The sequence below is a fragment of the Sander lucioperca genome, chromosome 22 (assembly GCF_008315115.2).
Source record: "Sander lucioperca isolate FBNREF2018 chromosome 22, SLUC_FBN_1.2, whole genome shotgun sequence".
In the NCBI taxonomy this organism is placed as follows: Eukaryota; Metazoa; Chordata; class Actinopteri; order Perciformes; family Percidae; genus Sander; species Sander lucioperca.
In genome coordinates, this window is record NC_050194.1 from 392,892 (window position 1) to 406,721 (window position 13,830).

Genomic DNA, 13,830 nt, shown 5'->3' on the forward strand with positions numbered 1-13,830 from the left:
TTCTTGCCATCTGCATGTTTGTATAAATGAAGGTTGTTACTATAATATTATATTTTCATCCCCTCATTGCAAAATCTTTTTTGTTGTCATACAGGAGCACACTAAAGGCCTAGCTGCAGTTCAACCTGAAGTGTAAGCGCACCTTACTGTTTTTCTTCAGTAATCACTTAACTTACATTACAGTTCACAGACTAAACTGCAGACCTCTTCATCTGTAATGCAGTCTCAATGGTGAGGGCTCAAGCCCAGAGGACCTCCAGGCTCTCAGCCAGCATGGGGTGATCTCAGGACTGAGCTCCCTGGTGGTGTGGATGTCCAACAGTCTGGAGCTGCTGCAGTTCATACAATACCAGCTGCCTCTGATTCTAGAGTGGAGAACCCGAAAAGAGCAGGGACAGCAAGATGAAGAAGAAGGAAGGGAAGATGACGAGAACAAGGATGTGGAGAACTTGGGTCAGTCAGTCTATTGAGCTTCAAATTTGATACAATGTGACCATATGAAAAATGTAATCTGCATATCCCACCACCTAACCACTAAAACAGGATAGCTAACTGATGACACATTAGAATATTTCTGGGTAAAAAATACAGTTTAAACAAAGTTTATTTTTCTATCTCACTGACATAAGGTTTAAAGTTGCCTTACTAAAAAAAACATGCATTTAATATGTCGCTGAAGCTATACCTGTACCATTTATAGATATATGTGTGTTTGTGTGTGTGATTTCAGCCCTGTTGGAGCTACGTCTGTCCTGTGTCCGTTCAGCCAGTGAGGAGACAATGGCTGTCCTGGAGGAGGTCATTATGCTTGCCTTCCAGCAGTGCGTGTACTACATCACCAAGGTGAGAGGATGACAAAGCACACAGCTATAGCATTTACAAAATGTATATTGACGTACCGTACTGTATGTTCTTGAATAGTGCTCTAGAGTCTTGCATGGGAAACTAAAACATCTACCTTAGCTTCGTCAATAAGGAACTTTTCTTGGCCATAGGAGAATAGTGAAAGCAGGCTTGTGTAGCGGCTGCATCTGTTCCTCTCACAGATGATTATGATGTGTCGTTTAAGAAAAGGAAAATAATCAGAGACGGGCTGAGAATAAAGAGCTCAGTTAGCCACTCTGAGAGCTTACTGTCAGGCTGGCTGGTTTAGACCAACCAGCCACACTGCCAGACCACACTGGGTGCATTATGACATGGGAGAGAGACAAGACACTGTGTGTGTGTGTGTGTGTGTGTGTGTGTGTGTGTGTGTGTGTGTTGGGAGAGGATAAAGGAATCAAGCCAGGGATCTCCAAGCGCTGCCAAGGTAGCATTACATTGCAATTCAGCTTATGATTTTTCAGCACATGACATGTTTAACTTAACTAAAGTGAGTCAAAGAAGAGACACAAAGAAATGTGTTGCCTATGTAAAGTACTGAAACACAAATTAACCAGGAACAGTTGCTTCTCAGCAAGAAGAAAGGTAGACAAGGCAAGATCCTAAAGTTGCACTAATCAATCTTTTCATATTACTTGTAACAATGAATCAAATGATTGCGTATAATGTGAGAGGTCACTTAACTCCCCTCAGCTCTACAGAGCGCTTAAGCAACATCACTGGTTTGATTCAGTATCACTGCTCTCACCACCCTCTTTCCCAGACGCAGCAGCAGGCAGCGTTTTTTAGCAAAGCATACCTCACATCCCTTATAAACCCATTGTACACTACCTGCCCAGCATGGCAGCTGATACACAAAGTTAGTGATTAGCTGGTGGAAATAGTGGAGCATTTAGCAGCGAAAGAAACAGATATTTCCCTCAGGAGTTGGTGGAGACCGGAGAACTTATTAGTTAAATTTGATTTGTTGGACAACTCCCAAAGAATGCTAATGTTACTAATGTCTGCACAGTGTGTAATTACAGAAATGATTGCTAACAACTAGCATGAATATTGCATGTACAAGTTGTTTCACTGCCCCCAAGTGGCCAGAAATAATAATTATAATACTGCTTTTATTTTATTTCAATAATTGAGACATTGTAGATGTACCCTATTGCAATGAAGTCCTCTAAACTGTTCTTTTTGTTACCAATTTTTCCCTGTCAGTGACAATTCATTTGTGCACATTTTCACTGAAGCACCAAGCCAATTACATAGAAGTGTACCAGGAATGCTTTTGGCAATTTCCCAGTTGAGCTGTGTCATTGTAGGTAAAAACACCATCCAAAAAAATACTGATAAGGAGATTGGCCTTTTTACTCCTCCTCAGTCAGTAGAGCTGAACTAGGAATCATAGCTGATAGCTGAGCTGCATGTCCACTCAGATTATCTCCTGTACAGACCCTCCAATAACCAGAATGCTCCAAACCAGCAAAGCCCAAAGTGAAAGGAAGCCATGTCAAGTATCAGCCACTTCAGAAATAGCAATAACACAGCGCTGGTCTGACAGTTAGCAGCAGCCATGCCAAGGTCTCACAAGTCCAGCCAGTTGGGATTCAGATATATTTTGTGCCTGCTGCAGCAGTTTTGATGCATCTTCTAGGCTATATCAGTTTCCCATGCGGGAAGAAAGTCAGTGATATGACATTGTATCTCTAAAAAGCAGCACATTTGTTGCTCAGTGCAGGAGAATGTGGTTGTCTAACTACCTGCCCCAGACAGTATTTCTCTCAGCAAGTCTGCCTGATGAACCAAATGACTTCCAGATGTGGTTTGTCAGTAAATTCAGAAATAATCCAGACATATAATACAGTATGTTCATAAAGTTTTAACTTGCAGAATCTAATTTAAATTTGATGGTCAAATAACATTTGGCTTTATAGTCTGAGTTCCCCTGTACTGACAACTTTTGAGTTAATAGGTTGACTCCCATAGAGACATGAGTTGAGTAAAAGGTAATTTGTCTTGTAATATTATAAGCTTTCATTACACCTTAATCTACCATTTGACAGTGGCCTTTCTTGACTCTCTTGACAAAATCAAAAGAAGAATGGTAAGACGAAATGGTAAGACGAATGGTAAGAAGAAGCAAAGTTATAGATTTTTTGAGTGAATGACAGTACCCCTTGTTCCAGGCTCAATCTGATACAATGTAAGGTTGTCCATCTATTTTACCAACTCCAAACTTTTCAAAATATATGATGGCGATGCCTTCTAGTGGCCGCAGTAATTATGATGGGAGCAAAGCAGAAAATAAGGTGAAGAATAATAAGAGCGCAAAATTGGTCTGAAATTGGGCTGAAATTAGACTTGCAGGAGACCGGGGTTCGTGTCTCGTTTGAAAATAGAAGTAAACGGTAAGTTGTTTTTTTTACTCTACAGAACAAACGAGACAAACAGAGCTACCTCACATTCCACATCACGTGTGAAGTTTTTATGTCTAAACAGAACCAAACTATGAGATTTTCACAACGTTAATGACGTGATTAAAACTGTGACCGTTAGGGTCTCTGGTTTAAATATGAGGACAGAAATGCACCTGTGGGTCATATTTCCTGCCGCCGCTAGGGGCGCTAATTTATGAAACGCTCCTAATGGTCGTGTTAGATGGGTAGGTGGTCTATATCCACGACATTCCACTTTCGGGATTGTTCTATTGCCGCTAGAAATTCCGCCGGATTTCACTCTTATTGGCCGAATGTCCGTAATCTTCCGCTTTCTTTGTGTTGGAATTTTAAACTCCGGTTGATTTATGAGGATTATGGTAAGCTGATTCTCAGAAGGGTAAACCGAGACAGCTAGCTAGACTATCTGTCAATCTTAGTTTTCTGTTGCACGACTAAAACAACTTTTGAACGAATATGTTCCACCAAAACAAGTTCCTTCCCGAGGCTATTTTGCAGCGGCACCGTGGCTCTGTCCGGTGCTTAGTGATCATTGTGATTGGTTTAAAAAAATGCCAATAAACCAGAGCATGTTTTTCTCCCATCCCAGAATGCTGTGTGGACTAGCCAGACCCTCCACTGCAGGGCTGTGGAGGAAGGTCTGGCAATGCGAGACTAGAGGGTAGGAATAAACAACCTATATCGTTGAATGGTTTGGAGGACTTGTTGTACTGGACAGCTATTCCCAAACACCTTGCTGATGCTTTAAACATGGTGTTGACACCGTGTGCAGAAATGGCCATTTTTGGAGTATTACCAGGTCATCAAATAATTAGGAGGACAGTATTAACTTTATGTGCTTATTAGCACATAGAAGAATATCTTTATTTTCCATATTTGTAGGAATTTTACATGGGATCGGGTGGGGTACGCTTTCATTTAAGGACAATCAATCAATCAGTCAATCAATCAATTTATTATATAAGACAATTCCAGTGAAATGTAATCCTGTTACATTCCTAGGCAGTATCATCATTTTACTCAGGATCCTAGTGGCCTGGTGTATCCGGTTCATTCTTCCCAACCTCAACAGGGAGAAAAGGCTGTTACACGGCCTAGTTTGCATAATTAACGATTCCCCTAGCTTTTTCTTACAACGCCTGGTGTCCTTTAGGCAGATTAGGTCACCACCTATTGTGTTCAGCCAAATTGACCACTCTTTGCAGGGCCATGCGGTCCTGTTCGGTGCCGTTTCTATACCAGGCCGTGATAAAACAAGAGTTTGGGCCTGAATCGTATGTTATATCTTGTTTATACAACAATATAAAGGCCTGATAGTACAGTTAAAATGATTAGATGATTACACATTTAGGTGATTGACAGAACTGTTTTGATCGTCTCCAGTTTCTAAAATGTGAGGTTTTTTTTGCATTGAGTACTTTTACTTTTAATACTTAAAGTACATTTTCCTGATAATACTTGCATACTTTTACTTAAGTAACATTTCATTTTCAATGCAGGACTTTTACTTGTAACAGAGTATTTTTTACAGTGTGGTATAAGTACTTTTACTTAAGTAAAGGATATGAATACTTCTTCCACCACTGACAGAGACATACAATTACAGTAGCAGTATTTACAGAGCACAACGTCAGGAAAACCTATAATCTTTTTTGGTTGCAGATGTTGTTCATTGCTCCCTGATTTTGGATCAGATTCCTGCTGTAACATGTTCGATTGTGTAGTTTTTGGTTTAAGCTTTTATTGGGGATTTTTTACGCTAGAAAGTGCTGCTACAGTGCTGTTGCCACTTGTCTAGACCGCAAGCGTACACGTTTTTGCGAAGCATTTATTTACACTTCAAGTCTGTTTTTAATTCTTTTAATTTTGTTTCTTGCTGACCAAAAGAGAAGGAAGTCAGTGTGTCATTTAAGTATGGATGAAGAGCTCTACAAAACGCTTTCAAAGGTAAACCACATTTTCAGATTTAGCTGGTGTAAGGTGGACAACATGCTCAGTTTTTCTTGGTCTTGCCAGTTAATCCAGACATATTGTGTCATCCATCATGACTGTCACTTCACAGCAAGCTCCTATCCACATGTTTCCTGGACTGACAGACCAGATTGTGTGAGGAATGCAGTGAAGTCACCAGTGTCAAATTGAGGAGTAATCTGGCTAAGGCCTAATGATTTACTCATGTAGCCTTTCCCTTCACTAGTGCAGTCAGATGACATAGTGATTTATGTCAGTGCTCATTTCAGTGGCTGTCCCAGGGTTTAGTTTGTGCATGGGAGATTTTAATGTTCTAGGGTGTAAACAAGGAAAACAAGAAAAGACTATACTTAATCTTCTTTTGTTTTCTAGCTCACCTTTTCTTTAACCTTCCATAAGCAGACAGAAAGTGACACTAGCCCTACTATGCTGTGCAGTAACATTTTCTTAAATCTCTGTTTATTTTGGGGTGTTTCATGCTCGCCCATCCAATGTGAGGGTAATTGCTGTGGGATGGAAAACAAAAGGCGCCATTGGTGAGCAGCTATTCTAACTGAAGACATGTTGTGATGAATACAGACACACTTTAACAGGCGTGTGGTCAGATTGTGTGTTTACTTGTCCATCATAATGAATGCACAAATAAGCAGACAGCACAGAATACACACTTTTTATTCTACTCTGGAATAATGCGTGCCATGGGTGCATGTGGTCATCCCATAATGAATGAATATCCTCTGGCTTGGCTCTGCTGAGCAACATTTTCCAACCAGAAACACTGCAAGATTATTTGGCTTAATGTTTTCCAGTTGTTCATGTTTGATGGGAGCCATGGCAGTTATGTTCTACTGTTCATGTTCAGCCTGCTCTGGCTGCAGGGCCTTACAGTAAATGTAAAATGATCTGCTTATGGTGGATTCCTTCAGAACTCTTCACTCAGCAGTCTTGTTGCAGTGGCATGCCAAGCCCACATGAGCCATATTCAGCTTTTTAGGAATGTGGATCTACAGCCGGCACTAGCCTCGGAAGCTTGGTGGGTGTAAGATTAAGATTTGGGGGGAGGGGGATGTCTGTGTACAAGCCCAAACAAAGCTATCGTTGTCTGGGCTCGCTCTCAAGAACAGTGAGGACCTTTGGCTGAAATAGAGGAAATGTTACAAACTCTGTCTCTCTTATTTCTGCTGATTTCTCTGTCTAATCTTATATCATCCATGTTGTAGTGTGAGAAACACAGAGAGACAGACATGCAGAGGCAATGTGGGTGGTCTGAAATTTGGGTTGGAGGGTTACATGTTTTATTTTATCCCAGTGATCAGAACATCCACCACAAAATGTTAACTTTTCCAACCTCAAATTGACCCACAGGAATTGCCAACAATCTCTGGTTCCACATAGATGAGTGAGTCACTCTCATATTGAGCTGCGCAGTCCCCTTTATTCAACTGCTTCTATCTTATCAGGTCCTCTACCCCGTCCTGCCGGGCCTTCTGGATTGCAACCCGTTCAGGGGGAGTCCTGACCTGCAGGTGACTGGCAAGAGTGCTTGGGTCCTGGGAAAAGGTGGACTGCAGGTCCCTGGTGAGATCCAGCATCTTGTGGATGTTCTGGCCAAGACCTGGAGACTACTGTCTGACTGTCAGCTACACCCAGAGATTTCCTCACAGCTCATTGGCTACCTCTTCTATTTCATCAACGCATCACTCTTCAACTCACTCATGGAGAGAGGTACCAGTGCACGAGTGTCCACATAGAGTATAATAACTTGGTACACAGAAGAGTTTGTAGGCTAACAATCGCTGGAGGGTAGAAACTTCTAAGCTCACTCACTCACTCAACCCCAAGGCCAATTTGTTCTTACCGGAAGACATAAATCTTTAAAACCGTATCATTTCAAAAAAATAATTTCCTAAAAGAACTGTAGCTTTTAGTAAACAATATTTAAAAAGGAGAAAATAATCCACATGTTAGGGAATACTTTCAGCCGTGTAATAATACACATTTCATTTGGTGCGCTAGATAGAGTGTATGTAGGACTGACTCATAATAAACTATATTGCCTGTGTTCATGGTAATGTACATACACACACTTTGGCTTTGGATACACACAATACTTTGTACGTTTGTAGTGTTAATATTATTGTTAATATGTTTTCATGGGATTCATTGACAACACGAATAATATAGAATAATTGCAGACTAATCCTTTAATTTTTGCTTGGATTGAAATCTGATCTGTGTAGCTGTCAAATCTGCATTACCAATTTACCTTAACTTACTATTTACCTATACCTATACATTACCAAGGCAGATGTCAGATTTCACTGTATCCAGATTGTTGGGAATAATGGGGAATGCAAACACCTCTCAGAAACAACATAAAAAATAAAATAAGTATGGTTGTATAGTCCTAAAAGTTGAGAAACCCAAGTAAATGAACCAAGAAGCGATTTTAAAGATGGCTTTCTCCTGGTGTGTACACAGGCGCTGAGCAAGGTTTCTACCAGTGGTCCAGAGGTGTACGCATGCGGGCCAATCTTGACTTGCTCCTGGACTGGGCCCACGCAGCTGGACTGGGAGAACTGGCCTTGGAGCATACACATAAACTCTCATCAGCTATCAACCTGCTGGCTACACCTAGAAAGAATTTACTGCAGGTACAAATCACACAAACACACACTTCACATTCAGCTGAGTTGTGTTTATTCAACTATAAATAACCACGGAGACATAACAGGCGGAGGATTTAGAAATGTGATTTCTGAAGTGCACAGAAAAGTGTATTGGTTTTAGGACTGTGTGTTTTTTAGATTGTATGTTTAAATCTCTAATATCTTTATATACAGTCTAGGGTCACAACCCAGCAGTTATGGATCCTGAAGTAAATGTATTTTCAACAAATTAGCAAAGAACAATACAGTTATTCATGAAGAATTTGTTTTCAGTTATTTAAAAGAAATTGAAGTAAATAATACAGGTATTAATAAAACAATAGTTTTTTTCTGAAAATAATACATTCATTTACAAACCAATTATTATGTGTTCTTCTCCATCATGGGAGAACAAATGGTGGAATGCTCCTGTAATCCTTTTGAGGAACTCATTGGTGTCAGGCTGAATGTCTGCCTCTTTACGTCCTCTGATCTGGCAGCTTCATTTTATCTTACTAGAATGTCTTCAACAAGGAGAAACTTTTAGTTGTGACCCTGCACTGCACAGTCAAGAATGTTTCTTGATCCTGGTGTCTGACATGCGGAAGGCTGCCAGCTGACGTCTGGCTCATCCTCAGTAATGTCCATTATCAGTAGTCAGGTGTCAGGATGGGAGCTCTAAAGGGAAGCTGTTGTCAAATAAACTACTGTGCTGGCCGATACAGCTAGTTTGTATCTCACACGTATGAGTAGTAGAATATTAACTCCACAACAACTTCAGTTATTTTTTGTAGTTCTTATCATGCTGTTTGTTTATGTGTTCATAAGTTTTCTGATAAGTTTGGTTTTTGTTAGTTATTTGATGCTATAAAAATGATTGACAGCTGTGATTGACTCACACTTAGTCTGGCAGGTGTATGGGCAGGACTTCGATACCGCGGCTCCACCGCACAAACACCTATACACCATGGATGTATTAAAAGAACTATACACAGTATCTTGCAGTGATACAGTGATTTAACCCGGCTTAGGGACGGCTGCTCAGTGTATCCCCGGCGCTGGTTGGCCCTCGCTGGGCACATTTCCTGTGGGAAGAGACAGGGCCCCCTAGTCCCGCCGCGACTGTCAACTGGGGGGAACTATCCTCAGTGTGTCAGGGCTCTGCAGCAATGTTGGTGTCATTTATCCCAAAAGGCAGATTAGGGGTTTATTAAGGTGATTAGGGGGCTGATGTTTTCATCAATCATTTAGTCAACCAATCAATTAATCAATCAATTTATTTATTTATCACGTGAAATCATAAAATACAAATTTAGTGAAATATAATCCTGTCAGTTCCTAAAATTTGGGCCCATGCATTAAAACAGTACAAATAATACTGTTAATAATAATACTGGGGCACATTCTTATCTAGGATATTTAGGAACCTGAGGATGCCAAAGCCTGATGCTGCCAACACGTTCACACGGTCAGGTGCCTCTATTGGCGTCACTTTTGATGTAGTTAGGTTAAGTAAAAGATCGTGGGTGGGCTTATAAAAGGTATGTTTACGTGACACACAGGACAACAATGGGACACTTGGGTTTAGGAAAAGAAAAAAGCGACAGTTGGGTTTAGGAAACGTGACACGCTGAAAAAAGCGACAGTTGGGTTTAAGAAACGTGACACACGGGACACAAACGCCGTTTTCCGGGGTGAAAGTCCTGGGTTGTTTGACCCATCCACCACCCCAACCTACCTCTCTACGCGAAATTTCGGGCTTTAATCATAGACTGTATATAAGCTTTAATACTACTCGCTACTGTTGTCGCTCTTAATACTACGTCATCTTCAAGCGCCGCGTAGCTGCTCTACGTGCGTTCTAAGGGTGTTTTTTGCATCATATCTGACGCTGAGAGCCACTGCCCAAGCGTCCGTCTTTTACGAGTTCGGAGTGAGAATGGGTTGATGCAGCATCTAGAGACATAAAAACTGTGGAACCTGACAGCTTTGCCAGTGTCTCCTCTGTAGTTGGCAGTTGATATCTTTCTCTTTTGATGTTCTCATGTCCTACGCAGATTCTCACTGCATCTGGTGACTTCACAAGGTGCACACCAGTCTGTAGGTCGTGTAAGTCACGCCCCTTGCTCCTGCATTTGCTGCAACTCAGTTTGGATGTCACTTTAGGAAGAAGTGGTAGAGGGACTCTTCTGACTGTATATAGTGCATGGTACAGCTCCCTGTCTTAGCTGGATCTTGACTGGGTCTGTTTTAAGTGTCCCCTGATGTCCTGCTACTGCACTAACCTGCTCTACTCTTTTTACCAGGCCCATCTCTACTGCTATCTCTCTACCAACAGGCCGCTGACCATAGGCCCTTTTGTTATGTATATGTTAAAGATGTTTTTCCTTTGTTTATGAAGTGTACTAGCAGTTAACTCTCTCACAGTATCAAGTGTCCCTCTCGTGCTCTCTAAGAATGCACTAGATCTGATTAGCTTTCGCTTTGGCCAAAGTGCTCTGAACATCTTCAGGTTCATTATGGTAGTGTCGGCTCATATATCAATTCTAAACCTAACTGGAGTGTGTCCTACATTTATTTGCTTTCAATGCCCTGGTTTACTTTACTAACTGCTCCAAGATAAGGTTTTCATTATGTGTCTTTGCTATAAGTGACTTTTCTTACTGGCTTGGAGAAACATTTCCCTCCATATGACCCTTTTTACCATATTTTCGACACATTCTCTGGGGTTTGTGCTTCTCTTTCCCACATTGGCAGCACCTGGAGTCCCCCGAGTGGGCTTGCTCCTGTCCGTCACTTCTCTCTTTAACATGCCGTCTCCCACCTCTCTTTGATGGTCTGCGATCTGTCACCTTGTGCACGTTGAGTGCTGCCTGTTGCTTCCTGCTGTCTTATCTGTTGTGCTATGTTCTCAGCTTGCTTTACCATCTGCACTGCAGATGTGAGGTCAAACATGAGCTGTGTTAGCCCACTCTAATGGACTTATGTTTTAGCCTATTCACCTAGAACGACGAGTAGGATGTAACATTCCATACTGTTTTCCCGTTATTATACTTCTCAGGGAACAGCAAATAGTTTGGATGTATATTCCCAGGAATCTCATTTCCCGGGTTTAAACACTACTGCTAACCTAATCCTTGCTGTCTTCGTTACCCAACTTAGCAGCCCTACTGTACTGTGTGAATCTTTGTCAACAGGCAGGCCAGTCTCCAGGCCGCTCAAATTTGAAGTTCGCCGGCAGGCTAAACTTTGCCATAGCGGTGGGTGTCTCTCTCCTGACTGCTGACTGTTGCACTATGAAAGTAATAATTCATTCCTCTTCCACAATTCAAAACATACTCAGCTGGCAGACACTGAGCCTCTATGATGAATCCCAGCACGTTGTAGTCCATCTCACCAGGATAAAGCGGATACTCAGTAGCCAGCTCTGCAGCTACCAGGCCCAGAGCCCACATATCAATGGCCTCATTGAAAGGAATATGCAGCATGACTTTTGGCGATCTGTACAATGTGGTAATATGTGTTACCTTCAGTGGCTGCTGTTGGAGGTTCACAACCCTAACATTGTCAGGTAAGAGGTCAGCATGCACAATTCACATCGACCTCAGGTGGGACAGGGCTGTGGCCAGCTGATAGATATTTAGAAGAAAATGTTGTCTTCAATGATTGCATACATACTACCAGGAACTCAAAGTTTATACAGAAATCAAAAAAGTCCTTGTCAAAGAAGAAGCCATTCCACATCACAATGTTGCAGATGTCTGGATCCAGACACAGCAAGAGCTTCACAATGTTAACACTTTCAGGGTGTTTTTTGTGGTCCTTAATGGTCACAGTCCTGTTAGTCTCATGCTGTGTCTCAAATCATGCAGTTCTGTAATTACACGGGAAAAGAGCTAAGGGACCACTAACACATTTTCAAACTTGTGAATATGGCGGGCGAGGAAGCTACAGCGGCAGCGATTAAAGCGGCGAACACCAAATACAAATGTAATTTATACATGTGTTTTTTTTTTCGATAAGTAGCTCTATACTCAGTCGGTATATATTATGTCAGGCGACAATAGGTAGCGGTAATGCTCTGCCCCGCTGCAATTTACAATTAAACTGAGAAGAGTCATTCTCGGGAAGTGCATAACGGCCGTGTGCAATTTGAGACAACACTACCCTGTTGAAATTTACACAGTACACGTGAGTATATAGGTTGCATCTCATAACCCTTAAATCCTCGAGTCCTCCATTTGCCTCACTTCCTCGCATCTTAGTCCCTCCCACCAAGGAGGCATGGGAGAGACAGGAGGAAATAATGGGAAGAGAAAAGCAACGAGCAAATGTGTTTTAGCGGGATGAGACATCCTTTCCTCTGAAGCGTCTCATGAATTTGTCAGCTGTATGGGCGGAGTTAGCAACTCCTTCAGCACGGCTTCCGGGAAGGCTGCTCTGGTATATCCTCGGCTATAGCTCCTCAATGATCCGTCCTTGATGCTCGGTCCTCAGGGCAGAAATAAGAGCTTTGAGACGGCCTTCACTGAGAAGGGACGGAACAACTTCCGGTTCAGCCGAGGACCGAGAAGTCAAGGAACTATCAAATAAGGGCCATGAGATGCAGCCATAGTGTACACAGTGTATTACATGTAAGTGTACTTACGGAAGTATTCAAATTGAGAAATGTGTCAGTGTGCACAAAACCAAAGCTGCCCTCACTGAGGAAGGCCTCCAATTTGTGGCACCTGCCAAGTGTGCTCCCTTTAAATATCTTTAGGTTGTCTGTGTGAGGGAAGAGGTTATGAATTCTAACAGGCATTGTCACATTGCCAATACCATTATTAATTTCTTATTCAAAATTTACTTTCCCTTGTTGTGTATCTGAATGTATCCCTGTGACGACCCTCTCTGAGCAGGCCTCCCCCTCCAGGAGCCTAGTGGGTCGTCAGGGAGATATTAAGTCTGGCTGCAAACATATTTGCTGGTGGCAGTCAGCCATTCTGTCTTCCACCCTGTTTGGTTTGGTTACATTTGGTTTATCATGACATTAATTTCCCTTTTATCCCTGTAAAAGTTACATGAAATAGAATATAGACTATAGGATTAGCCATGGTGGTAAAGTATGGTACTTGCACAGAAATAAGGCAATAAGATGATTTATCTTTCCCATGAGACACCATATAACTGTAACATTTTTGTGTATGTAGACATCTTGGGTGTCCTTGCGGTCTGACTACCCTTCCCTGAGTCCAGCCCAGCTGAACCACCTGCTAAGTCTTTACAGCCCAGCATCTCCCTGCAGACACACATGGACTCCATCTGTTCAGGACCAGGCTGTGGCACACGAAACTGGTGAGAGGTCAACATACTGGTCAACTATTATCCCATTCTGTCTTAATTCACATTACCAATTAGAAATATCATAATCCACAAGATTCACATGACTTTTTCTTTTATTTATTGTTATTGTAATGCAATATGGCCCTTCTTCCCTCAGCTGATATCCTGGAGAGCTTTGACACCCACCATCCTCTGGTGCTGCCAGATGGGGGTTACCAGATCCAACTGAGTAGGCAGGTAATAGATTCAGCCCTGAGGGAACAGCTGGACAAACTGAAAGAGTTCATGTCCACCCTTTCTGACTCACAGTCCGATGAGGTGACAGCTACTGAGGAGCAAAAGGTACAACATTCATGCCTTTTGATTTTTACATAGGTATACTGAACAAGATAAATAATTCTAATGACGAAAGTTTGGAAATATGGTTGATGTAAGGTTTATACTTGGCCGAGATAGCAGATTTGGCATACATAAGAGTGGGCACCAGTGTTGTAATGTAATGAAATACAAATACTTTGATACTGTACTTAAGTAGAATTTTCACATATCTGTACTTT

The 13,830-nt window shown here is 41.8% G+C and overlaps 1 protein-coding gene across 3 annotated transcripts in view; it reads left to right on the forward strand.

The window, feature by feature from the left end:
- LOC116044127 (ras-associating and dilute domain-containing protein-like) overlaps nucleotides 1-13,830 on the forward strand; it is a 43,258-nt gene that overhangs the window by 25,901 nt on the left and 3,527 nt on the right. For all 3 annotated transcript variants that reach the window (XM_035997308.1, XM_031291170.2, XM_035997309.1), the window contains exons 8-14: nucleotides 95-132; nucleotides 224-453; nucleotides 731-843; nucleotides 6,761-7,025; nucleotides 7,782-7,954; nucleotides 13,141-13,285; nucleotides 13,431-13,615. In XM_035997308.1, the coding sequence (XP_035853201.1) occupies nucleotides 95-132; nucleotides 224-453; nucleotides 731-843; nucleotides 6,761-7,025; nucleotides 7,782-7,954; nucleotides 13,141-13,285; nucleotides 13,431-13,615 (1,149 nt within the window). The remainder of the gene's footprint in view (nucleotides 1-94; nucleotides 133-223; nucleotides 454-730; nucleotides 844-6,760; nucleotides 7,026-7,781; nucleotides 7,955-13,140; nucleotides 13,286-13,430; nucleotides 13,616-13,830) is intronic.